The following is a 27,467-nucleotide window of genomic DNA, read 5'->3' as shown; positions in this document are numbered from 1 at the left end:
ATCATTTCTCGCAGCGAGCGATCCAGCAAGCACTTGGTCGTCAGTACCAGCCTTCAAAATTCTGCGTGTGACGTTGAGTGCGGGCTGGGAAATTTGAACTTTTTTTTTTGCCTCAGCGACCCCAAAGACATTTATTCTCTGCTCCATAGAACGGGCTTGGGGTCATGATGTGACCCAAAACGGAGTCCACTCGATGGGTGTGAGCCAAGTGCTCAAAACAAACAAGGATTGATGACTTTATTGAATATTGGGGGAAAAGAAAAATCAAGCAGGCAAAAGCAACATGCACCTACAAATCTAACTCGACGAGCTTAATCAATGACTAAATGCGCCTACAGTGGCAAAGGTTAATGATTAAATGCGCCCACAGTGGCAAATGTAAGCTTACTAAATGCGCCTATAGTGGCAAATCAATGGGAGAATGCATGCAGTGGCAAATCAATGGCTGGCGCTGCTCCACCTTGGGCTTGCTAGGCGGCCAGCTGAAGCAGCAGATGCACCAGGGTGACCGTCACCAGCAGAGCAGGTGAGCAGGACAGGCCGCCGTCGGCGGCGCTCTCGGTTGGCTTTTTGGCGCTGTCATCTGAATGGGAGAATGGCAATTGTGCAGTTTGTAAAACAAAAAGCGCCGCTGAACGAATGGGCTTGCTTTCCGGATCAATCCAAGCTTTTCGGGTCTCATACCAGCGAGCGGATTGTCCCGCAACATCAAACTCACCCACAACGCTGACTGTGAAGGACTCGGAGACTGCCGGGTCATTGTAGGTGGCCTTGTAGGTTCCCGCGTCGGTTGCCACCAGGTTCGGGATGGTCAGCTCAATTTCATTCGTTCCGCTTTTGACGTATCTGGCATCTGTAAGATCGACGGCGCCCTTGCTCCATTTGACCGCGGCGGTTGCTTCGCCTCCGACTTTCAATACGAGGTCTTTGGTCACCTTGCCCACGCAATTAACTGCGGTAGTGCCGCCCTTGCAGACCGGGGTCACTGCCAGCACGAGAAAAGCACAAGTGATCAAATGTGAAAGAAATGGCGCACAATGGCGAGCGGCTTTCCAAACCTTGGACGGTGAACACTTCGGCCTTTGCGAGGCCGCCTTCGGCGGTCTTGTACTCTCCCCCGTCTTTATCTTTCAGGTCCTTGATGGTCAGTATTTTGTTGTTATCGGCATCGAGCTCATACTTGGCGGCGTCCGCCGCTACTTTGGTAGTTCCTTTCATCCAGTCGACTGCAGCAGTAGCTGCGCCTTTGATTGTCAATTTGACCGTTTCGCCCTCCTTGCGCTTGCACGTCACGGTCGCGCCAGTGTCGTCACCAGTGCAAGTTTCGTCCGTCTGGGGCGCTCCCAGCACTACAAAAGCAGCAGCAGCAGAAGAGGGCAAGAGGGTCTATCAAAAGTCACTCTGGCAAAGTACACATTTGAGGAAAGACTGTTAGACGCTATTTGCCGTGATATTCATTTAGCCATTGTCAATTGTTGTCTTTGACTTTGTTAATGAGAGAAAAAGAAAGATGAAACTGCACTGGCGCCAAACTGTAATCCGCCATTCATCAGACCAAATTCAATGTGACCTTTTTTGCTTCCACGAGTTTTGTTTTCGACAGGCTTCGTTTGAAACAAAGAGAACATTTTGATCGCAACGCCATGTTGTGTTTTTAAATGCCAAATATTCCATTTGTCATTTGAATTGAACCCCCCAAAAATCTGAATTTATTCAATGGCTTTACCTTGCCCGAATTGCGCGATGGACAGGAGCAGCAAGCACATCAGCTTGGAGAAGTTCATCTTCTTTGGAGGAAGTGAGCGTTCGGACCTGCTGGAGCTGCGTGAAGAGGTGCGAGCGAGCGAGCGAGCGAGCGAGCCAATCCACGGAACGAGCGAGTCGGACGTAAAGACATAGGATGGTTTGGTTATGGAGCTGGAGCCGGAGCCAGCTTCTTATAAAGCTCTCAATCGCCGTCATCTTCAAGGGTTTGCACATTGGTTGCTCGTTCATTGGCTGGATTTGGGAGCTTTATGTCGAGTGCGCGTGTGATTCACGCACGCACAAGCGGCCGCCGCCGCCGCCGCCGCGTAACCTTCTATCATCCCCTTTGCCTTACGCCATACAGCTGCTTGCTCGTCTCCTTGAAGTCTTTACGAAATGTCACAACTGTTGTCGAGCGAGTCACGACCAGCGGCACTTTTTGTCCTTTCAGAAGAATCCTGGATTCTTCTCCAAATCCCCTGGCCCCGCCTGGTTATGGACTTAGTTTTTATTTATTCGTTATTGATTGATCGATTTGTTTATTGAGTTGAAATCAAAACAAATCAGACAAACAGGAAGTCTTTTGCCTAACTAAACTAAAAAGACAAAAGTTCTGCATCCCTTCTTTGGTGGTGAGGGATATCATGATTGATATGATGATAATGAAAATAATGATTCAAACAAATGCTCATGACTATATATGATGATCATTTATAGATAGCTTGGATGCTTTTGGAAGTTTCACAACAGCTTTTTTTTGTGATTTGGCCTGGCCTGGCCTGGCCTGGCTTGCCACCCCACGCAAGTGTGCGTACTTCGTGTACGTACTCGGGGTGCTTTGCGCCGTTTGACACGACAAAGCGACAAAGCGCACGCTAACTATACGAAGGTGGAGTAGATGGGGGCTGACGATTGGGGCCTTGGCAACGTCATCACCGCAAAATGACAAGTTGTACACGGCACTCGCCACGTCTGCTGCATAATGATGCTACCTTTTCCATCGTCGCACAGCAAAAGGCTTTCTCTGTATGCTTTATTGCCTTTCAAGCGATGATAGAAAGGATTTTTTTATTGAACGTCAAACATAGCCCGTGACAATGATGGCTTCGATCATAATAAAATACAAACAGTGACCATTATACAATACCAAATAAGAAGCAATAAAATAAATGATAAAAATACAACTCAAAATAGAATTTGAAAAAATAAAATTATCTAGGGCTTTTCACGTAACATGCAACTGCCAGTTACACCAACAATAATAATACAAAATGTCTCAAGGACGGTCACAAAAAGAAACAGGAAGAAAATAGAGAAAATTTTGTTTCACTTTGAAAAACTAATTTTTGTGTTGGAAAAAAAATGTCAAGAATAAGAACAGTGATGACCATAAATCATTACTGTCTTTCAAAACAACACTAAAAGAAAGATCCACCCCATCCATGGGTCCATCCATGCATCCATCCATCCATCCATCCATGCATCCATGCATCCATGCATCCATCCATCCATCCATCCATCCATCCATCCATCCATCCATCCATCCATCCATCCATCCATCCATCCATCCATCCATCCATCCATTTGTCCAACACGCTAGAGGGCGCTAACCCTTTGCCGGGCGAGCTGTGTCACGGCGAAGAAGAAGAGGTCCAGACCTTAGAGCGCGTTAGACAAGATAACGCAGATCTACCGGCAACAGCCATGACAGACGAGAATCCTAAGGTAACGTCTTACACGTGGACTTGTTTACCAGCGCCGTTCTTACATGAACCAGCGGGGAGATTGTACGAAATAGTAATACCGAGGCTGAGGTCAATAATTCGACAATAGCCAACGGAACAGACGCACAATCTAGCTAGCGGCAGGCTAATCCATTTGGGTGAAACGGACGGGAATTATAGAATAATTCCGATTATGGTGTAGACCGCGGCGTAAAAGTATTCGTCCGCCAGGCGCCAGATTTTATGGTTTATAAAGGTCATTGGCTGCCTTAAGAGTTGAACAGTTTCCACGGTGAGAAACCTGTGGCTCGCGGCCCGCATCTGAGGGACACGTGTTTAACTTGGTTCGTTGATTGTGTATGCAAGGAGGGAGTAAAAACGGAGAACGAGCACATCAACCTAAAAGTGGCTGGCCAGGACGGTTCGGTGGTGCAGTTCAAAATCAAGAGGCACACTTCACTTGTCAAACTGATGAGAGCTTATTGTGAACGGCAGGTGAGACATGCTACCTGGAATGCCAGCCCTTGACAAAAGTTGTCCTGTCCAAGTTTTATTTGATTTGATTTTTTTTCCCCCCACCTAAGATCAGTTCCACCCATAAAGGAATTGCAACAACTTTTAATTGTGCATTTTTCACTTTGCAAGGCAAATTTGAGTGTCTGGGGAAAAAAAAAAAGATTGTTCAGCCTTTGTGTATGTTAAAACAAAAAAGGGATTGCATACTTTCAGTAGAGTGTACCAAAAAAGATACCATCTATCATGACATACAGGTGTATAATAGAATTAACTTATAAAAATAGTCATTTTATTAAAATGTGTAGTAGCACCTAAATAAAACTTGTGAATTATTTGCATTAGTCGATGAGCTTTCTTAACATAAACGAATACAATATTTGTTATTCTGTTCTATAAGAGATTAAAGTGAGGTACCAAGTTTTTTAGTAGGTATAAAATAAAATTAAAATTGTCACAATGCGCACATGGTTTTTATTAGTTGCATCAATATTTATATCAAAATATTATACCAAGAATTAGTTGGGAGCATAATTTCTCAATCCTTTTTGCTCAGGGATTATCAATGAGGCAGATAAGATTTCGGTTTGATGGCCAGCCTATCAATGAAACGGACACCCCTTCTCAGGTAATAACCTCCTGTCTGAATACATATTTGGTCTAAATATATATGGCAAGACAAGTCGTCCATTTTCCATACCTATCATAAAGTAATATTTTTAAATCTTCCCACCTTCTCAATGATGATGTATTTTAGAGGTCCTTTGTGGGCGATGAGGCACATCATCAGTCCAGGGTGTACCTGCTTGCCTCTCGTCATTTATGAAAGTCTCTAGAAAACGGATGAAAATTTGCCATTTAGTTTGAATAAAGTGTGGAACCTCTCGTCTGACTTTGTTTTCAGCTGGAAATGGAGGACGAAGATACGATCGACGTGTTCCAGCAGCAAACCGGAGGATGTTTTCCATAGAGATTGTTCCTGTGTACATTTCTACCTCACTTTTCCATGTTTGTGAGCGTCTTTGTTCGGCCCCGGTTGTTGTCCCGCGTACGGAACACTTGTCGTGCAGCGGTACAAAAGTTGACGCTCTTCACGCTCATTTACGCTAACTTGCTCTCTTGGCAGTATCGGGATGTGGAGATTTAGACGTCCTTCGTTTTTTTTTATACTTTCAGCATTAAGGATTCCCGGTGGTTGTTCATTCAGCAACCCTTCGTTTTGAATCCTTTCTGATATGAATATATTTTGGAATAAAGTTATTCTATCTTTTTAATACCCTTGTGGATTTTCAGGAATATATTACATCAGATACGAAATGAAACAATTAATACCCTTTTCCATCCATTTTCTGAACCGCTGAATTTAAAGCACAAATCTTTCCCATTTCTATGGTGCTGCACATCTCAACCACCACATCTCAAGGCTCTAGCTCACAAATAGTGAAAATTCAATTTTAAACTTGGAAATTGTTCTTTTATCCCCCCCCCCCAAAAAAAAACAATTATTGAAAGAAAAATCCGATGACACTGGGAATTCCAAGAGCTCAAAAATATATGTAAAAAAAAGCTTCTAAAAGTCGAATCTGCAGGTACCAAACTGTATATTGGCTCCCCACAGTATACGCGTCATAGAAACTTTTTAAATCCAATACCTGTGAAACAAAAGTCTGAAGACGAAAACTTTAGTTTTAAAAGTTTTGACACTACACACACACACACACACACACACACACACACACACACACACACACACACATATATATATATATATATATATATATATATATATATATATATATATATATATATGTGTGTGTGTGTGTGTATATTTATATATATATTACAAAATAAACGGATGTGGTCCGAATGTGTGTACCTTTATTTTGTAGCAAGAACCGGAAGTGACATCTTAACGCTTCGTATCTAACTTGTGTCCCCGCCACACTGAGGTCGGAAGCAGGTTGATCGAAGCCGCACCGCTTTAGCCAGACAAAGATGAGGCGGTGAAATACAAGATACTTCAAACTTGCGTCTATTCCGAACTGTTTTATTGCCATTTCTGTGAAAATGACGACCACGACGACATATCAAGGGATGGAGCCTGGTGCTAAAAACAGCTCCAGGTAGGCTAATTTAAATCCATCACTACGTAAACCACCATTATGCCGTAAACCAGCCAGACTAGCATGGTTAAGAGACTCGTATCCCTTTGTCACTTTCCGTCTACCATTGCATAGAAATTAGGAATCTATTGGTGCTGATGAGATAAAGGCCTTTTAAGTGAGCCACCGCATTGATTGCAGGTCGTACTACGTCTGTAATTTGTACACTTTGCAGTCCTGCTAAACAATGATTAAACGATTACACCAGCCTATTTTGACCACAACTGCCTTGCATCATTCATCGAACTAACCGAGTTACTGTTTGCATTCATTTTAATGAAAATTGAAACAAAAGATAAGCGAAAACGCTGGTTTCTTTTACCAGAATGGGATTTTTCCAGTAGGGTGGGGCCATCCGTGTACGTGGGCTTCCCCAGCAATCGACATGCAAAGCTGACATTATGAAAAATAAAACTACTAGTAAACGGAGATATTGTCATTATTGATGAGTACTAAAGTTGGGAATTTTAAAACTGATGAAAATGCACATTTTCTGGCCAACGTCTTTGTAAAATGATCACATTTCAAAGTTATATTTGAATTTTTTTGTCATGCTACTTGGTGTCACGAGCTTGAGAACAAACACTATGGCACTCTTTTCGCAAGGTACACTTTGGCTCTTGTACTTGGAAAAGATTAACTCCTCTTCCCAAATGTCAAATCTAGTTTCTAGTTAGCTGTCGTTTGCTGTACTACTTATTGTTGCCACAAGGTGGCACTGTTAAAGCGGCAGGATGGTGTGGTACTATGCAGAAAAAGAGCATCAAGTTGGATATAAGATGGGCGTGTATGACAGACATGTGCTACACAAGTTCATTTTCTTTTTATGCCTCATTCACATTGCAGTCCACAGTTCCTGATAATAAACACCCTCATTAAATATACGTAATGTCATAGTCGACAGGAAACATTCACCTACTGACCTGGCGCTGCACATCGTTCTTCTCAGGGTTTTGCGTCCTCCCGGCGGCTCCTCCAACATTTCGTTTGGCGCCGACGAGAGCAAAACTCCCGCTCGCAAAGACAAGATGGCCTCCAGCGTTTTTGCCGAGCCAGAAGACCCTTATGCTAATAGAAGGAATAATCCGCCAGGTACTCTACTCCTCTTCATATTATGTACTAAAAATAATGTTTGTGTCATAACAAAATCTTCATTTACTTGAGATCAGCACACAGCCGTTGCGATGAATTCAGTTGTACGGTGTAAAGATTCCATAGATTAAATATTCACTAAAACCTTCGCTCACACAAATCCCCATGCATCATGGCTACAAAATCCAATCCTAGAGGTTTTCAGGTTATCTTAATTAAGTCCAAAGATCTCAAATAAATAAAGGGAAATGGCTTAATCACATTGGGTCATGTTGTTAGCGGTCAACATTTTCCGATTGCATCACAACGATACTCCCGGTTAATGATTGCATAAAAAGATATGGCAGAACACATTGTCCTCTGCTTACAGGTGGGAAGCCGACCGGCGTCCTGTGTGGCGAGTCGTCAGCCCCTCTTAGGAGAGGCGCAGTCAATTCAGCAGACGCCCCCTTGTTGGTAAAAAGATCATTTGCCTGGTCATGAGTTTCACAGGAGAGCCTGACATACAAACCAAGCCAGTACGAAAGAAAAAAAAAAAACCACATAGGAACTTTGATATCATCGACACGCTCTTTAGAAATAGGCTAGGTATTTGTCGTTATTATTTACATGGCCGCAAGTAGCGACCTCCTGTTTACGATAATGTATACGTCGCTTTTGAATGCGCCTCATTGGACTAAATAGCAGGATGGAACATTTCAAACAGGAATCCACAATTTAGTTTTGTTTACATTCTGTTCTCTTGCCAAGAATACAAGGAAGAAAATTGTGGGGAATATTTGTGATCGTCACTTTATATGTAGCACATTACATCAGAAACGAATTGGATGTGATTTCATTTAAGCAATAAAAGTTTGCTCTCTGTTTTTTTTTTTTTTGTGTGTGTAAAATGAGAAACCAAAACCAAGTGGAGTGGTAACCAATTAAATGGATAATATTAGCGTCGTGACTATTTATAATTCAAGGAAGATTTTTCATTCTGTGGTTGGATGACAGAATGTTCTTCCTTCTATTCAGGAGGGAGACACGCCTGTATGTGACAATGGTGAGTGTATTTTGGTTTCATCTGCATGTTAACAAACTGAGTGTTGCATACACCTTTTAAAATTTATGCCGAGGTGTGAGTAAAAACTCCCCCCCCCCAAAAAAAAATCTAGCTTTGTTTTGTGGCCAATCATAATCACGTGTGTGTTTTTTCTGTTTTTTTTTTGTGACTCCAGGCAGTAACGCTGCTGACCCGGCGGTTGCTCCCGAACGTCAAGATGATGCCCCCCCAGCTGAGGATCCGGCAACTGAACCACCCTCCGGACGTCGGAATCCTCCGGGAGGAAAGTCCAGCCTGATCTTAGGTTGAATCGCTTCCAAAACAGCCCGCCGTCACTCCCTTCCTCCCTGATTCCTCTTCTCCTCGAAATATCTCCAACTGGTACTTCAGACCTGCCCTTTGGTGTCTCCCTAGTGCCAGTTCTCTTCCAAATCTCAATAGCGTCGTTCTGGTACCTCCTTGTCGGAACCATTCTTTGTACTGTTCTTATTTATTTTGACAGAAGCACTTTATGTCAGCCGTTCAAGAGGCTGCAAGGATCTCGAAAGAAAGCTTTCATTTTCCAAACTAGTTCTGAACCGCCCCGCATGCCCATTTGGTCCTAACCAGAATCGCAAGTTACGAGACACTCCCTGTTGACTGTTTTTAAAATCTTTTTTTTTTTTCTGTGATACCAACATGTTGTTGTTTGTATTGTGACTGCATGGAAAGTTGAACCTTTTTACCGGGTGTAAAGAACATTGGAAAATTCTTAATTCTGCCTTTATGTATTGTAGTGGCAAAGCTCGTAATGTTTTAATTGCTCGTATTCACTCTGAAGCAAAGTGTGCCTCTTTTGCGTTGGAAAACTCCGTCAAGGTCGGATTGTCTGCTTGCATGTAAAGCAGTGACATAGCGTAACACCTTGCGTTACATTGCAAAGTCAGCAGAATGTTGTTGGGCCTGATGTTAAACAACATTTCCTACATTTGACAAGTGACCTTATGACCTATGTTTGTTATTGTTATGTGTGTACTACTTTCATTATTACACCGCTTGTATGGGTTTAAAAAAAAAAAAAAAGACTTCAAACAGCCAAATTGTTGTGTGATGTTCCACTGTCATTACAAATACTTCCCTGTGGCATACTGAACTGTTTTTGGTTACATATTTTGTCCTGATGCTGGATGTTGAAGGTTTGAAGAAATGGCACAAGTGGAAAATTGGCATTAAAAATGAATTCAGATCTTGGCTACTTGTCTTTATTAGCTTTTTTTTTTTTTTTTTTTTTTACCTTTTATTACTTTTTGTTGTTGCTTATATTACTCAACATGTTTTATGTAACAGCCTATGTTTTCTAACAGCTTCTGGAACAGATCTCACAAATTTGCTTTCTGGAGGTGGACAAAACTACTCCAAATCTGGTTTTAATTAGATCATTTTAGAACGCCACCATCATTTAGTAGCTGTTTCTTTTTCCGCTTTTTTGTTTTACTTTCGTGTACATTTTTTCGCATTTATTAGAAACAGATGAACGTTTTTTTTTAATTATTTAAAGGAAAACGTTTTTATTTTGTGTTTAAAATATGGTCAATCATTACTATCAATCAGTCTTGGTTCGATTAACACTTAACAAAAATAAATAAAATTCAAATTGCTTCACATGATTCTAAAAACGTGAACGGATATTATTTCGTTGGCATCATTCTTGCTGTGTTTTGTGTTTTCAACTCCCCCCGTCTACGCGTCGGCTTTACTCAAACCGAAACCAAACGAAAGTGAAAAAAAAGTGAAAGTAGCGGGCGGGCGGTCGGTCGGCCGGTCGGCCAACGAGCCGCAAAAGACGAAGACAAATTTGCCCCTGTTGTGTGGAGAACAGAAAAGGAGAGTGTCGTCGTCTGTCGCACATTGCCTTTTCCTCCAATATATAAACGACCACCGGCAACCACCAACGATATGCTTTAGGTGAGTCAACATATTCACGTTTAATGTGTGTTTGACTGTTTATGTCCACGTCATGTAAGGTAAACATTCCGTGCTGAGCTCAACTCATTGGCATCAGCACTTTCGTTTCAAATGTAAGTCGCTGTCAGCACCCAAAAAAATAATAATTATAAAAATTGTCATGATAAAATCTAGGGTTCTCAAGTGTTTTTAGTCAAACGACTTCATTAGAGAGTATATTATTTTTTCTAATAATTTAACGCCATCAAAAATCAACATATTGCAGTTCCCATGGGGTATATTATATTTACATTGGAACTGTCTAATAGAAAATAACTTCATCACATTCAGTTAGATTAGGTGAGTATTTCTCCATTTACTAAAGTTCTGAGGTTGGGGGTTCAGAGTTTGTGTGGGATTTGCATGATCTTTTGGTTTACACTTCTTACAGTCCAAAAATATGCATCTTACAGTGGGACAGTAACTCAAAACATAGTTTTATAGCCCAAAAAAAAAAGTGAAATGTGTTAGCTAAGTCTGTGAAATCCAATTGAGCATGTGCATACTTGAGGTTGCAAGTTCTGATTCAATTCTGATTAATATTGCATTTTTGGAATATGAGTTAGGCAGCAAAATTGCAACATAAGTTTTTTATCCAAACCAGGCGGCGGCCATTTTGTCACTTTCTGTCCACTGAAAATGACATCATTTGCCGGGTCCAGGTCACAATCAATTAGGGTTCAGCTTTACGAAATCGGTGAGCTGCACAGAACATACCGAAAACATTTGGGGATCGACTTCCCTTTAAGCAATGCAGGCGAGCGCTTGGCGGAACTAGGTCACTCTGCACTCTCTCACCATTTACAGGCCTTGACATGAGGCATAAACTGCAAAAATAACTTTCCCTTCTCTTCAGACAACTATAGTGTTCATTATTTCCAGTATGTAAAACCGCGACAAGCTCCTTGTCGTAATAATATGCATGTTCTATTGGACGAGCAGTTAGCACGTCTTCCTCTCAATTCTTAGTTTAGGGCTTTGAATATGTGGAGTTCTATTTTCCGTAATGGGGAGAATCTCTCGAGAAGAAAGATCGATGGATGCATGGTTGGATGAATATTTGGATGTCTTTACATTCTTGGCCATTTTTGTCTTTTACTGCTACTTGCTGTCAACTGAAAATGACCTATTTCCAGGGTAGGCCATCCAGCCTAATGGAAATTTTACGATTTTGAGGAGCACCCCCCCCCGCAAACGGTCCCTGGGCTGCATGTTTGAGATCGTTTCCTCACAATACTCCTAATGAAAAAAAAAAACAGGCTAAACCAGGCTTGTTGTGGCCTGTTTAGTGTAGTGGAGCATAAGATTAATCTTCTGATAATCATTTAAATCACATATTGAGCAAATGCATCTAGACTCCATCTAGGGTTCTATCATACCTTTGACTATTTCTTGTCACTTTTTTTATTTCATTTATTATTTTATATATATTTTTTTGTAGATGAGTACTCCATTCCTTGAGAAAATGTGGAGGTGCAGCTGTTCCCACATAGCAAACTCTCTAGACACCACTTCTTGCTCTGCTTTTACTTCAAGTGTTCATATTAAAAAATAGCACCGTGGGAAAATGAGAGTCCACCAAAAGAAAGAATGAAAAGAAATCTCACACTATATTGATTTAATTAGTTCAAATGAGACACGCTAAAAATAACAAGGATCTCTCAAATGATGTCATGATAAAACAATCAATTTCCTTCTCTCAAAGAATAGCTTGGTGATTTAGCAATTTTGGACTTGGTCTATGATTGAAAATTTCACATGCATTGTTAAATTCTACTTGTCATACACAAGAAAAATGTCCCAAAAAATCTACTGTGATGCACATTTGTAATATTTGTGGGACTAGTTGTTTCAAATCCGGTCCACTTCTGATAAAATGCCTCATTTCATTGTGCAGTGCAACAACAACCTTGTTTCACTGAATGAGTAAATATAATCTGAAAAGAAAAGTGAAATAGCAACAGCAAACATCCTTCATTAAATGAGTAAATATGAACCCGAAAAGAAAAGTGAAAACATCAACTGCTTGTTTACGGGAAGATTGCGCAATCCTTCCTGTTGGCGAGTGATGACCTGACCTTTTTGCTTTGTCCATTTGCAGGTGAATGACAATGGGCTCAGTGGGTTTTGTTTTGTTGCTCCTGATTGTGCTCTGGGTTGCTGGGCAACATGCATTGAATGGTAAGTTACAAAAAAAATATCCATTTCAGATAAGGGCAAATATTTTTTTCCTTGTATGTGTGAATATCTGTGATTTTTTTTTTTTTTTTTGGTCAGATTTTATTCAATTGGACTGTAAGAATGAGAACTTGGGCCGCTACGGTCAAGCGTCTATGGTGGAATGCGTGATCAGACTGTCTCCAGAGGTCAAAGACGATAGCGTGCGCATCGTCGTGTGGAAAAAAGGCGGCTCCGCCCTGCTGAAGTTTCACAACAATCAATTTAATCCCACATCACTGCCGGGCTATTCATTTGCCGAGCCGTCGTGGAATAGCAAGTCCTTGAACGTGTCCCTGCTAATCGCCAACACCTCTGCGACCAATCACGGCAACTATTCGTGCATGGTGATGACCGACAGCGGATCAGACAACAAGTCAGTCAGCCTTAATGTCACAGGTGAGAGTCCTGTAATACAGAAGAATTGATTATTCTATCAATTTTTCCGTCCAATCCAATTTTATTTGCATTGAAGCGTTTTTTTTTGGTTTTTTTTGCAACCCTGTTTTGAGTATGAGTGATCAAATATCAACTCAACATATTTCTTGTTATATTCCAATTAAATTGCAACCTTTGTATGTTCGATTTTTTTTTTTTTTATGTAACTTTATCATCTTTGCTGTCACTCCTAGCCAAATACAAGACACCTAGCATCCACACCACCTCGACAAACGTCGGCCCAAACTCGCCAGTCACCCTGACATGTCTCTCGGAAGGCGGCTACCCCGAGGGCCGGTTGGGTTGGTTTGTCGGGACGAACGCGCAACATGAGGAAAGCGCCGGAACTGTGGCCGAGGCGATGGGAAACGGACTCTTCAACCTGTCCAGCGAGCTGACTCTGTCGCAGGGGAGGGACGCCTCCAAGTACACCTGCGTGGTGTTCAACGTAAGCGGTGGAAAAGACAGCGAGGTCAGTGTGGTGCTTCCTGACCATACCCGGGTTGCAGGTAGGCCAGCACAAATTCTATTGGCTTAAAGTCCACTGATTGAAGATTTGTTCCAAAACGTTTGAATTTATGCTCTGATTTTTTTGCTGTGGTTTGCATTTTGTTCCACGGCATGTATATATAGACTGGTTCTCTGACAACCCGAATGTTTTAGGTCCGATCCTCATCTCTTCTGATCATGTCGAAGTGACGATTAAATGATTGATACATTTATCTTTGGCTTTTTTTTTTTTTTGTAGTCGGCTCGTTTCAAATCTGAACTCAAAGAGCGTGAGAAGACAAGGAGTGTGTTAGTTCTGTAGAAAAACAAAAGTTTATGTGGAAGTGAAAGACAAGTTCAAACTGGTACTGACAGAAATGAATTTTGAAAACAAAAAAAGCATAAAGTATGTTGTTTTTTTTATTTTTTTTATCTTTCCCATGACAAGAAGCGTCTTGATTTGATCAGATCTGTCAGATTTACACAATGGCCGTGGTTTAGATTTGGGAATAAAGCTCGTAAACATGCGTGGCTCCAGATAAGTTGAAAGCTACCTTCATTATTTTTTCAGAACTGGGTCGAGCGACGGTCGCGACTTTCAACTTTAGTTTCTGATGCTGTTGCATGCACTTTGTCACGACGGTACATCATATCGCCACGGCAGATTCCATTAACCTTTCAACTTGTTTATTGCACGTCGAGACGAGATAAAATCTTTTAATGTGACTTTGCTGGTTGCACAATAACAACCCTCATTGCACATGTTTCTTTTTTTAAGGGCAGAAAGAGAAAGTAAATATTTAGTTTCTGTGTGACAAAGAAAATCTTTCCAATCCTTTTGCACTCTATGCTGACGCAACAGACACTTAGAGCTGTCATGTTTTGTTTGTCTTTGTAGGGTGGGGACAAGAACCGCCAGCTAAAGACTTGGATGTGGCGAGTGAAGTCGTGGCACCGTTGGTGGTCATCGGGTCACTGATTGTCGGACTACTGCTGTTTTGGGTGCTCAGAGGGAGATGTTCTAAAAGTGAGTGTACTTTCCAATGAAACAAGGCCAAACAAGATGAGAACATAAAGTTGCATAACAAAGTCAAGTGCGGAGGTTAGCAGGTTAACTCATGTTGTAACCGCTGACAGGTTCTCCCATCTCATTCCATGCTAGTTGAAGCATGCACAGAATTTGGGTTTTGCCAGATTTGAGTTTGGCCAGGGAAATCTCAAGTATAGAAATCCACAATAACCTCAGTTTAGGATATATTATATCTCAGAGCTATCACTATCCAACATTTTTAATAATTATGTAAAGTTTTATTTTGCATAAACATGTTTTAGATTTTTTTTTCATGATTACTATACTAGATGTTTATTTGGTATTGTGATTAATAAACAGTCTAAAATGATATGGACAATTTGAAATCAATAAATCATGCCTCAAAGTCATACCTTGATAATTAAGATAGTTGTCGATTAATTTGATAAATGATTAAATCAATCGATTAATTTTGACTCCTCTAATTTGAAAACTAGGGTCTTTTTTTTTCCTAAATAGAAAAATTAAAAGTTAAACGAAGATTTGATTCCACAGCTCACTGTCTATTCTTATCCAATTCAGTTTCCATCCACAGATTAGCCAAATTCATGGTTAGGGTTAGGGTTTAGTTAGTTTAGTCCAGTTTGCATTTCAGGATGATAGTAATGAGTTGCTTGACATAATATTTGTTCCAGGGGAACCGGCTCTTCCAGTTGAAACAGATCCAGAGCAAGGTAAGCCTGTGCTAAAGTGTCAATGAAATGAAATCAATGAAATGTTTTTTCTTATTCTCACGTGTGCCTTATGTTCTCCAATAAAGGAGGAATACAGGATCTCCTTATGGTGACTTCTGAATCTCAGGAAATCAACGCGTGAGGTATTTACTGCAACAAAATGACAATTTTGTTACTTATTACCCAACTTTGACACGTTGGCATTTGTTCCTTTTTTTGTTAGGAAATGTTCGATACGACGACTTCACTGATTTACCGACAAAAATCACGAGCCGGCATTCCTCCCCTCTGCATGCTCTCACCTCAGCTATTATTTGCACTCAATAAATTACTCGGCATAATTTATGATTGTTCACCTGAGCTGCGATTGATCAAATTGCTGAATAATTGTAAGCTATGTTAAACTGATCTCCAATGGGTAAAAGAACAGTCAGTGGTGTGAAGAGCACATTTTAAAAAGTAAGCTATTTGAATGAATTGAATGAGTTGACGAAATATTAGTTCACCATACCTATTGATAATGGAAATCTTTGGCTGCTCAGTAAGATAGAAATCAATACGAAAATATTAAGCGTGACTACAGAGGTTGGAAGCATTTACAGAGACTGGAATGATCAAATAACGCAAACACGTACTGTGCAGTTTCTGTTGTTTCCTTGTTCAGTATTAGGAAGTGTGTTTGCGTGCGTGCGTGCCTGCGTGTAGGATTTGAAATCTCTTTCACATTCTACATCAACCTGTGATGGTAAATATAGCAAAAGAAATAGATTCGTAACACTATACGACTAATTCTTGTTTAAATCAATGCTCAGCATTTTATGACTATATGTAGCAATCAATACCTGGAAAACAGACAAAATGAATGACTAACCCTGTCAAAGTACTCACAATTTTTTTTATTCTATAAGCAAAAGCATCACCATCATTCGTCTATGTGCAGATGAAACAATTCAATCCTGTTTTTTCATTTTTTTCATTTAAGTTCTCGCAAAGTATTCAAAGTATTCATTATTATACATAATAATGACGCATTTTGGGAACTAAACGCACATCATTTATAGACAACATAACATTTCATTGGTATGTCCAAAAGTACAAGATTCAAGTTCAGAATAAAATGATTAATCATTAACTTGACTAACATTGCCGCTTGCCTGTATTATGCTTTTTTTTATTTCAATGAATCCCCCACACACTTATAGGAAAATGGATTTGTCCATGTGTTTGTTTCTAATCTGTACAGTTTTGAGATTTGATGTATGATTTTATATGCACAACCAATGCAGAATAAATGGGATTTGTCTTTGTTTTCTGTTGACTATATTCAGCAACTCGACACTGCCGTCTAGCGTACAAAGACCACCAAGACATGTTATGACATTGAAAACAAATGGCAGCTCTGCCTGGTGATTTAGTAAAATGTCATTTCAACAAAAACGGACAATTATTTAATTTATAATAGGAAAGGCAAGTCATCTATCAAATTGTGATATTAATTGATTAAGTATTTTTCTGAGATTTAAATCCAAAAGACTTTAAACATATTGTCTAAATGCACATGCAAATATATTTTCTCATTGATTTATATCTCTGAAAAACTCTTCCCTCGTTCATGTACAGTATTGTAAAGCTCTCCAAACACTTTTTTCTTTCGCTTTGGCTTTTTAAAAGTCATGAACGCTGTAAAAGGTTTCAAGTGTTTGGTTTCGTCAAGCCAGCAGAGGGCAGCAAATAGACGTCAAACGTATCGTTACAGATGAAACAAACTACACTAAAACAAAACAAAAGAAGAAATTAGTTTGTTCAAAAACTTATGGAAACTAAAATCTTAACTAGAAATGAAAATCCCAAACCATTACAACTGTAATTATGAAACTTCCTTTGAATAAATGCCAATTAAGAGTATTAAAAATACTGGTGTCATTATTTTGTTTGCCATACCGGCAAAATGTACAAAGTAAGACTTTAATTTAGGAGACTTTTCAAAATATTTTCAAAAGTTTAAATGAAGAATTAAAAAATGAACTCCAAGGCGCCCAATTTATTTTTAAATGCTATTTTTAAATCTGGATTTTTAACAAAAATGTTGCAACATCTTGATATTAAAAAGAAAGACACTTTAAAGTTTTGGTATTTTAACAAGAAACATTGAATTGACACACATCATTTTGCTTTTGCGGGTCACATAAAATGATGTGACGGGCCAAATCTGGCCCCCGGGCCCTGAGTTTGTCACATCCCCTCCAAGTATGTCTGCATTTAATTTTCTTGCATTAAATTTTTGCGACTTAACATAAACCCGGGACGAATTGTCTCAATATTTAATTAATATGACCTGTAACCCAAGTCAATTGTATGAGTGACTGGACTGGAGTTGACCAAATCTATTCCAATCCAGGAAGTTGTATCCCAACGGCAACTCACCTGATTCAAACCATCAGGATTGTTTCCAGGCTTTCGCAAAGCTTGCTGAACAGGAGCTCATGAGAACTGGATTTAGGCACATCTCCTCAATAGGGTGGCAGCTTCTCAAAACGAATACCCTCCTCCATATACGTCATAGGAGGGGGGGGGGGGATTCCTCACCAATCCACCCCCCCTCCCTTTAATAGGCGCGTGCTGTCTTGCATCTCAGCATCCTCACCACACAGCCAATCACGCCACGCATCCTGCTCTGTGTGCTGCACGGAGTCACGCTCTAATTAAACTGTAAAGTGAGCAACATTTCTTCTTCTGCTTCTCCATACAAGTGGAAACAGACAGCATGAAGAAAACTCCAAATCCGGGTAAGGACTATTTTCAACAGACTTGTAGTTTTAAATATGTTGAAATGTGTTATTTCTGATTATTCGTTTATCATGTGTTTGTGTCTGTAGCAAAGCCTCAATTAAAAGTTGGTTTTGGTCAGTGTATCTCTTTTGGGAGTATTTTGGAGGACAGTTGTGCATGAAACACCCAAGGGTGCGCCACTAGGTCCTTTGGATTTTAAAGTCAGATGTTCATCCCAGATGACCTTTTTTTTTTCTCTGTGGATGCACCGGCTCCCTCGGGGAATCTGGCCTCATTGTGCTCCAACAGTATTTTGCTTTTGTGTATGGAGGTTTTTAGACTGTGCATAGGATGGACAATCACACTGCACAGACATTTTATTAGGTACACCTGCACAATATAACTGCATTGATGGCAAATGTGTTCAAACTTTTGCCGGTCTAAAAAAAAATATAAAAAATATTTCCTGCCATATTTGGCTTCCAATGCTTTGACTCTTTCATGGTTTAAAAATTCTACCGTGAAGCCCCCAAAAATATTATAGTTGGTTTTCTTGACGATTTGCGAGTGGAATAAACAAGTGAAGATTGATGTAGTAGAGACTATATATATATAATTATATAGTCGTGGCTAAACTATTTATTTATTTATTTATTTATTTATTTATTTATTTATTTGACCTAAACATAAATTATGAACTTTTCTTCTGGGCCCCATCTGCATGGACAAACAGGACAGACTCATGGGAAAGGGTCGCTCCAGCTGAGACGGCCACAAGCAGATTCTTTGACGCAAAAAAGGGCACCGTGAAATCCAGGCCCAGTGAATATTTCTCAGTCATTCATTGTTGTTGACCGAAAATGACATCGCAGTCCCACATATTTGCTCCCACCTATATCGCAAAGTATTTTTTGGAGAGGATGTTGATGGCGGGACCTGGTTTGACTCGATGAGCTAAATGGACTCGTGTTATTCTCCACTTTGAATTGCAGTGACCCCGAATGAACAGGGAGATTCGTCGAGTGAATGCACTGCACTTCTTTGACTCCCCCCCCCCCCTTTTTTTTTTCTTTCAACGCATGAGAGATCACAGTCCACTGTGTTATATCGTCTCATGGCCTGTCCTCAGCTTTCAATATACTTCTCTGTGTTGGACATTTGCCCGGGGGAGCGTGTTATGAGGATTTATTCCACTTTGTAAAAGAGTGTTCTTGATGTTGACCTGCAGGTTCAAGTGAACACTGGAGCAAAAATAATGTGGTGACAGTGGAAAAGATATTTGGAAAGAAAACGGACTCGAACTTAGATGCATTGCTGTGTGACTAAGGCTCAGGTCGTAAATTATTGCTACTATTATGTAATTATTCTAATCAATACTCAACTTGTCTCAGTTACTGTAATTATAATTATATAGTTATTTAATTATTTCACATTATTATTATTATCATTATTTTTATTATTAGTAGCAGTATTTATCCTCTTTGAAGATTAAATGACTCATATTACTGCTGAACTGAGGAGCTCAGAGAGGAGCTGAGTGTTAAGTTCAATATATCTCTTGATGGGAGAAGTATGAAAAATTCAATTATGTCTTCAGAGAGCTATTTTCTTCATGAATAAAATGCATGATAAATATTTGTTTTGGTGGCAGAGGGGATTAATGGCGTTTACATTGATTTCAATGGAGAAAAGTGATGAGTTAGTGTTTTGAGAATCAAATTGAAAACAATTGAAACTAATGTGCAAATTCAATGAATCTTTTGTCACGCTTCCTCCATTGACTCTCGCAAAGTAGTAGCAGGCGAAAGGGAGTCGAAACAGTTCTTTCTTTCTCTCCCACAATGTCTGCATTTTCTTGCGCGTGACTCACACATTGACCTTAGATTGCCACCACACTGCGATTTGATTCACAATCTCGAGTAGAGCAGCCAAAACTTGGTGGGTCGTGAAATTCTTCTTATCACCTTAACCTCCCGTGCTTGAGCTCATCTATTGGGATTAAACTGCTCTTATCATTCCTCTTTAGTCAGCAGCGAGTTCAAAAGGCTCTTTGTGTCTGTGATTCTTATGAGGCGGGTTGGAGATACTTTGCATCCCGGCAAAAGTTGAATTCATCTCATCCGGAGTTGATAACTTTTTCCTTCAGCTATTATCTCAATCCTCCGGGAAATGACACATCGTACTTGCACGTGCTTCTTTTTTTTTTTTTTTTTTAACCATAATATAATCCATCCGTTCATTTTGTTATATTGCTTGTCCTACTTAACTAGATACGTAATGTGACTTTCAGAGGAAGTGTTAAATAAACAACTGAGACCATGTGGTTGCAGAAGTGTGCACCCCCCCTCTCAACTCTCACATATCCTTACGGACGAGCGCACATGCATGCAAATGTGAGTATGACATCATGTGCTACCCTGTCTAAAAATAGAACAAGTGGACCGTGACGTTCCGACGTGTAAATAACATAAGGATGTAAACGGGTCACGTCGCTGCTGCTTAGCGTGACGAGCTGCCAGCCAGTCGTGAAGTACTTTATTCATTAGACAAAACACCTGATGTAACATGCAGACGCCATTAAATCGAGTGTCTTTTTTTTTTCTTTTTCTCATTCTACGGTTTTGCTTTTGCCCCAATTAACATCAACCTAAATGTGAACATCAGAACATCTCACCGTTTGCTTCTTCCAAATAAATGCCTGGAGGATCGGAACGCTCTGCATCATTTGTATCTTTTGCATGGATTGCAGTTGTCTGGACAGAAACTTCAGATCAGATAGTGGACTTGCAGTCTTGTGTGTCCCACAGGCAAATGCAAAACAGAGGCAGTAAGCAAAGATGTCAGCAGCAGTCCAAAAAGTAGAGATGAGCCAAACAATTAACAAGAAGGCCAAAGAATGAAGTGTAGAACGAATGGCTGTTGAAAAGAACAAGGCCATAGGTTCATCTCTGGGAATCATATGTGGGGCCCATGGTGGTTTTTAGGACATTTGAATGTGAATGAACATTCATACTCACCCGCCATGTTAATTATTTTTTTAAATTACTATATGTTTCTGAACACGTCATATGCAAATAGGACTGTAATATTTGGGGATTTCAATAAGGCACTTAGGACAACTACGGGGGTCCTCATTACCCGGAAGTAGTTGACAGTGAGCGGGAGTTTCGCCGGGTCTTGACTGTTACTGCTGATGTTGCGTGTCTTTCAGGTGAGTAAAACTGTTAAAAAGACGATGAGAACTTGCGATATTGAGCTAATTATTGTTTGACAATATGATACATGCGTTTACAGTTGTACAATGTATAATTTTGCTTATAACATGGACAGTGTGTGATGTTTATAAAGGACTCTCAGTACCCGGAAGTAGTTGACAGTGAGCGGGAGTTTCGCCGGGTGTTGACTGTAACCGCCGCTGTTGTGTGTGTTTCAGTAAATTTATGATTTTAATAACAATCCCCGCATGCGTGGAGTGATTTGCGTTCATGTGTAAGATACATAGAAACATGGCCCAAAAAAAATAATAAAATAAAAACTAAGAGCCTGAAAACTTATGAAAGTGAAGATAAGCAAACAGAGAATTTACTCCTAATGTTGTTAAATGGCAGGAAAAAAAATGCGGGAAATTAAAATCTGTAATTAATGGTTGAAATTAATTTTCTAAAAATAACATCACCATAATAAAAATGAGAAATAGGGGGAAAAAAATCTAAATTATGTTATTCAAAATTAGAAGGGGGGAGCCAAGTAAATAAATTCATCCCTCGTTTGCTAATGATTTGGCATAAACCTAAGGCCCGAGACTTTGTTTACAAACAAAGAAAAAAATAGATTTACTGGTTACATTCAGGCATGGGTCATTTATGATTGGGCACAATCGATAAAAAATTCTGACCGTATGATAATAACTGAGTGAAAATATTGCAGTGTCACAGCTTCGATATTGCGACGCTAAAAAACACAATTTTGAAATCCTTGAAAAAATAACAATTCTGTTTTCCCCATTGAACAAAATCAAATTTTAAAATAAAAAAAATCCATATTCATTTTATAATTCTTCAAAATAAGTAACCGTGTCTTATGACAGATGAACTATTTTTGGAACAGACTCAAAAAGCTCATCTGATGAGCGCTAGGATTAGCTGTCATTAAAAATGTACTTTTTAAAACCAGGATAAACCATCAAATCGCAAGATCAATTCTTCAGGCGGGAAGAAGGAATTAGATCTGATTCAAATGAGTTGTGACCCTCCAACTGGGAGGGGCAGGAGAAACATCTGTCCAGAAAGCCACCTTTCCAGTATGTTTACGATACATCAGCCTACCCCCACTTCGCCGTCTTTGTGTTTTCCCAAAGTCTTCCTCAGGTATTGATTTGGGCTCCAACTTGGTCATTTGATTCACTTCCCCTGTCACGCTCATCAAACAGTCCATTCCGGGCGTGCTCTGAAGCCAAACTCCACATGAGCAGAGATGACCGCAGAGCTTATGTGTGTGTGTGTGTGTGTTTGTGTGTGTGTGTGCGCACGCACAGGCACATGTGTGCGGAGATTGTCGAGGTCCAAGTGGTGGATTTGGACATCAGGGGCTTGGCATGCTGATTATAGAGTGCCGAAGCCACGCGGAACCGCAGGAACTCTCCGTTTCTTCTCTTTCTTTTTCCAACATCATCCCTCTTTCAATTTCGGGCACATACGCCGAGTTGGAGGTGAAGGCGGTGGGGCCTCGTGCTGATGTGGCGATTTTTATCGGAGCTTTGAGGATTGGATCACAAAATAAAGTCGAGATTGATGGCCTTTTAATTCAAATGGCTTGTGATTACATGAGCTAATTATTTCGCATCATCATCTCTGCGCGAGCGGAAAAATTCATTTTGATCGCTCTTCACTGGATAGTTTGTTGTTTGATCACGCAGAAACTATGCAACTGATGTTTCAGAGACTTTTGGAATGAAGAAGAAAGAGCCACATATCAAAAGAGACTTGCATTAGAGTGGACGGAATGCAGATGACCTTTTGACCTCAGTGTGTAAAACGGTTTTGATTCAAATATCCTGTCAAGCCATCAATGTTGTTGTTTGTTGTTCTCTTCTCATCCGACCATGATTGTGACAATGTCCACAAAGGTGTCGAACTATTTTTTCAACCAGAAACCTCCTCAATCTTATAAGTGATGTTTGATGAACCCCTTCTTTACGCAAGTTGTTCTGCCAGCTGCATTTTGCGTCTAATGGTTACCGTATGGCGCGAAGGAAATATGTCAATTGCAGCACGGCCATATCGTGATGAACCGACGCTGCGGCTGGCTCGACGCTCCAACTGACCTCATGATGGGATTTCAATTGTCAGCAAAGTGCAAAAAAAGAGGAGCCTATAGTTGCGGCAGAAAAGGAGGCCGTATTTTCCGACTGGATTTGATTAGATACGCTGCGTGAGCGCGCGCACTGCTCGTATTTTGTATATGTGTGTGTGACAAGTAACAGGGTCACGAGTTGGTTCTAATTTTGTATGTTTCCCAGCGTCGGCTGGTTGGCCTTCGGCGTAGACTGGACACGATGCCAGCTGCTGACTCAACATGAGCAATGATGTGGCCTTTCTTCACCATGCTGACTTTATCAGCCCTGAAACGTCTTCACTTTTTGGGGAATCTGTGAAAAGGCTGCTTGTGATTTATGCACATTTACATTTATTGTAAGATTTTATTCTCCTTCAAGCTTCATTGTTGCCTTTACTTTCCACAATTTCTCTCGCTCTTCCTTCAGCCTCTTGGTATTTCTCCAGTCTTCCTTTTTCCGGATCGCTACTGCTGTGGTAGATGTTTATCCACCACCGCTTGCTAAGGCTGGTTGGGCCGTCCGGATCTGGTTGTGATCTTAGCTTGACTGCTCTCGACCACTTTTGGAGGTGTCTGCCATCTTGATTCTGGGACCTCTAATTTGTATTTTGCATAGCACACTAGAGTGGAACTAGCCCACAGCTACCCAGTTGCCACTCATTTTTGAAGAACTCAAATAGTTTTGATTTGATAGAATTGCCATGCGTTTGATGTTTGGCTCTATGTGCTGGGGTGGGATGATATTGAAATATATTTTTGGGCTCTTTATACTCTCCAAAATGCAACATTGTGCAACTGTCTTCAGTCAGGTGGAAGGTCTCATTGGGAAATCAAAACACATTCAGACCTTATCCTTGATGCACTTCAGAATCCTTGAAATTGATTCCAGATTTAGTATAAACTTGACATAATGGCACCAAAGGAATTATGAAGCCACTAAACAACATGCAGGACAGCTATTTTCTTAAGGAAGCACAGTCGTGAGCGTACAGGGTTAGCTTCTAAATTTGGCTTCTTTGGTGGATGAGTGATGTGAAGAGTTTTGGCATCCTCTGTACTTGCCCCAGGTTGGATGTGGAGCAAACGAGGAGGACAGCGCCTCCCCGTGCCCCCCCCCCCCCCACCTCTCTTTCTCTTTCTCTTGGCAGCACGTGCATGGCAATGTATGACGAAGACGCGGGAAGTGAGGATGGGAGGGGGGGGGGCACGTAGCGCTCTGGTGAGGTCATCCGACTGTGGCTGGCTGCACCGCATCACACTGCTCGTCTTGTTTTATTGCTCATCAGATCACATACGAGTGCGGTTCTTAAGGCTCCACTGTTCTGATCAAACTGTCTGTAGCAGCGTTTGAGTTTGAAAACATTGTGTCATTCTCCATCAACCAACAAGTTGCTCGCCTGCTAATGAAAGAACCAACCAATTAATTTAGATCATTCCCCCCCCCCCCCTTCCATCTTTTCCACTTTTTTTGACTTTTTACAGACGTCCAAGACTTGCCATGCATCAATCGCTGGCAGGCATCCCTTAAGTGGGCGCTGGCGTGCTGGTGACTTTTTTTTTTTTTTTCCAGTTGTTATGCTCCACTCTTGCGTAACTATATATAGCATGTTGGAGTCACGCGTTTTTGTGAGGGCTTACATGAATGTGCAGCCCAGGGCCCACCATCCAACCCTTTTTAGAGGGAGGATACGTGTGTGTGTGTGTGTGTGTGTGTGTGTGTGTGTGTGTGTGTGTGTGTGTGTGTGTTTTTTGCATGATTGAACAAGCACACGTGACTGTCTGTGCCTCATGACCATCTGCCCCAGTGACTGCAAATATAGGTTGCATCTTTAGCGTATGTGCTGGAAAGTGAATTTCTGATCATCTGTGTGTGTGTGTTCAGAAGATGCGCTATCATCCATGATGAATACGTTGTCAAGTCATGTGAGTTGAAACCAGAGTACGTTTAGTGTGCCTGACAGTAGGGTGTTCATTTCATTGTTCGCAGCCATTCCGTGCAGTGGGAGGGTTAGCCTTGATCTGGTTGGAATGATGGAGTGTGCAGGTGATGAAAGGTATGTGTGAGGGAGTAAGAATTATGATGTTTACAAGAGCGAGCAACCTGATTATAGGCTGACTGTCTGTTAAAGAGGGAGTTTGTAGTGTTAAAACTGTTAGCAAGATTTGGATTTGACCTAACTCACTTCAGTGTCTGATTTAAGCTACGACCCTCGCTTATTTGTGCAGCGACGAAGAAAGATGGGCATTCATAATGTCCATGTGGTGTGCTCAATATGTGTGCAATACATGATTGACACTTCTGTCTCTGATTGGTGCTTTTTTTTTCTTTTTTTTTGCTGAAGTACCAGATGGGACCAGACAGAGCTATTATTTTCAGATTATTTTCCTTATGTACCTTTGGCAGTTTGACTAAATACGACAGTCTTTTTTTTTATTTTTATGGCAGACCCCCTCTTTAAGATGCTCAGTAAAATTAAGCGTACAACCAGATGGAAATGATGTCATCCCCATATAGCCACTAGCCATTTTTTCCAAGGGGATGGGAATCAGAAAAATGTGTCAATTGACTTTTACTTAAAAAAAAAAAACAACAACAACACAATTTGAATGTGTCTTAACACGTTCTTTGCACAATAAACGCAAAAACAAATTGTCCATCAGGTGTCCTTTTGAATAAAACATTTGGAAAATGACATGACTACATTGAGGAGCATTTTAAGGACTTATTCTGTCTTTCTCTCTCTTTGTTCAAGTTTAACATCACACCATGACACAACCGGCTGATTAGCCACACGAGCAATTGTGAAGACACAAACACACACACACACTTGCCCAAGACAATGTCAACACTGTCGTGTCACAAGCAGACACGTGCTGGAATTGAACAATGGTCTTGTTGTAGCATGAACACTCAAACGACATTAGTATCTGCAAATGATGGCCTTCCCCCCACACTCATCATTTGGGTTCACGTACTCACAGAATTTTTTTTTTAATCAGCTTCCTCTGCTCTGCCTCGCATCACTGCTCCGATGTCTGAATGAGCACCAGGATTGAAGAGGGAGGGAGTCAGTTTGTTTGATCTTGATCTTCTCCATTTGTCTCCGTGCCATTTAAAGTTGAGAGATTCCCTCTTAATCACACTTGTTCGGAGCGATAGTTGTGCAACTAAAACACGTGTTGACTGAATGTTTCCTGAAAGAGAAGAGGAAGCAATATCCTGTGTCTTTTTCTTCAGCAGTTTTTCCTTTCCCAATGAGAGCGAGGCTCTATAGCGGCCTTTGACCCCTTCTGATTGGTAAATGGGGTCAGAGAGTGAATCTAAGCAATATCTCAGCACTAATGTCCACTGAATATTGTCAGGATATGATTCCGCTTTTATTTCCCCTCATGTGAGGCCACAATTTGAACAAATGCAGATGCAGTGACTTTTTTATTTGCTATGTGTCCATAAATATTGTCCCAGTGACTATTTTGCAACAAGGACAACATCTGCTACATCAGAACCAACAAAAGGCAACGATAAAAATCCTATTCTTTATTTTCAACAAAGTATTCACTCAATTCCAAATTGAATTTCCCCTCATGCCGCACTTTACAGACTATCAAGCGAGGCGACAAATCTGTGTACAGGCCTGCTGTCTCACCACGAGGAACGTCAAGCTTAGCGTGGAAACTAGCACCTCAAGCTGTAGCCCAATGAATACGCTGGGTTTTATTTCAGCTGTGGAGAACATGCAAACTCCAAGCTTGAGCTGAGATTCAAAGCCGGAACCTTAATACTGGTTCTGACCATGCGTTTCTCAACACTGACATCAATATGAGCATGAAGCCATTTTGGTGTTGACGATTAAAAAAAAAAAGGCTTAAAGAAAGCAATCAAAATGTGACTCCATATGAGTCGCACATGGCCCGCCGACGTCAGTTGTTACCCTGACAGACTGAAGACATTAAAAGTTGGAGGAAGTCAGAGGGAGGAGAGAGGGGAGGGTTGAGCACGGGGGGGGGGACAGGGTGACGGGGCTGCAGGAGTCAGTCGGTCGGGGCATGAAAGGGGGAAGTTGTTCATGAAGCAAGGGAGAGTCTTAGTTGCAAAAAAGTGGCTCTCTGAGGTGGAATTATGGAGCGAGCCAGAATAGCCAGTAAGTGCAGTCCATTTCTCAGTCCATAACTATTTTGCATGAGTGGAGG

General features: G+C 40.7%; 5 protein-coding genes across 7 annotated transcripts in view; 4 read left to right on the top strand and 1 right to left on the bottom strand.

The window, feature by feature from the left end:
• Positions 1-223: 223 nt before the first annotated feature.
• On the bottom strand, positions 224-1,895 carry LOC147057098 (uncharacterized). The gene is made up of 4 exons (XM_085913209.1): positions 1,727-1,895; positions 1,059-1,349; positions 719-985; positions 224-583 (listed from the first exon to the last, which is right to left on the bottom strand). The coding sequence occupies exons 1-4, from the start codon at positions 1,782-1,784 to the stop codon at positions 471-473; spliced, it is 729 nt and encodes a 242-aa protein (XP_085769335.1). The 5' UTR covers positions 1,785-1,895; the 3' UTR covers positions 224-470.
• Positions 1,896-3,303: 1,408 nt separating this feature from the next.
• On the top strand, positions 3,304-5,257 carry sumo2a (small ubiquitin like modifier 2a). Its single transcript, XM_085911804.1, has 4 exons — positions 3,304-3,471; positions 3,837-3,965; positions 4,540-4,611; positions 4,888-5,257. The coding sequence occupies exons 1-4, from the start codon at positions 3,451-3,453 to the stop codon at positions 4,951-4,953; spliced, it is 288 nt and encodes a 95-aa protein (XP_085767930.1). The 5' UTR covers positions 3,304-3,450; the 3' UTR covers positions 4,954-5,257.
• Positions 5,258-5,866: 609 nt separating this feature from the next.
• On the top strand, positions 5,867-9,511 carry jpt1a (Jupiter microtubule associated homolog 1a). Its single transcript, XM_085911803.1, has 5 exons — positions 5,867-6,106; positions 7,095-7,237; positions 7,608-7,693; positions 8,255-8,282; positions 8,458-9,511. Exons 1-5 carry the CDS (start codon positions 6,051-6,053, stop codon positions 8,589-8,591), a joined length of 447 nt encoding a protein of 148 aa, XP_085767929.1. The 5' UTR covers positions 5,867-6,050; the 3' UTR covers positions 8,592-9,511.
• A 466-nt stretch (positions 9,512-9,977) lies between these two features.
• LOC147057095 (uncharacterized) lies at positions 9,978-16,480 on the top strand. The gene is made up of 8 exons (XM_085911802.1): positions 9,978-10,226; positions 12,367-12,446; positions 12,543-12,881; positions 13,115-13,429; positions 14,308-14,436; positions 15,135-15,173; positions 15,260-15,316; positions 15,397-16,480. Exons 2-7 carry the CDS (start codon positions 12,371-12,373, stop codon positions 15,313-15,315), a joined length of 954 nt encoding a protein of 317 aa, XP_085767928.1. The 5' UTR covers positions 9,978-10,226; positions 12,367-12,370; the 3' UTR covers position 15,316; positions 15,397-16,480.
• A 1,459-nt stretch (positions 16,481-17,939) lies between these two features.
• The window catches only part of septin9b (septin 9b), a 36,853-nt gene continuing 27,325 nt past the window's right edge, over positions 17,940-27,467 (top strand). Inside the window, exon 1 of one of the 3 annotated variants that reach the window (XM_085911955.1) lies at positions 17,940-17,959. Coding sequence is in view for 1 of the 3 variants with exons in the window: in XM_085911954.1 (XP_085768080.1) it covers positions 27,397-27,418 (22 nt within the window). In the remaining 2 variants the exon portion in view is untranslated. Of the gene's footprint in view, positions 17,960-21,060; positions 21,154-27,301; positions 27,419-27,467 lie in introns of those variants that run through there. The other 2 variants (XM_085911956.1, XM_085911954.1) reach the window with 2 other exon arrangements.

Source organism: Syngnathus leptorhynchus, chromosome 5 (assembly GCF_054491065.1).
Source record: "Syngnathus leptorhynchus isolate UIUO chromosome 5, UIUO_Slep, whole genome shotgun sequence".
In the NCBI taxonomy this organism is placed as follows: domain Eukaryota; kingdom Metazoa; phylum Chordata; class Actinopteri; order Syngnathiformes; family Syngnathidae; genus Syngnathus; species Syngnathus leptorhynchus.
The sequence above is the reverse complement of the archived record's forward strand: the minus strand, read 5'-3'. Positions and strand labels throughout refer to the sequence as shown.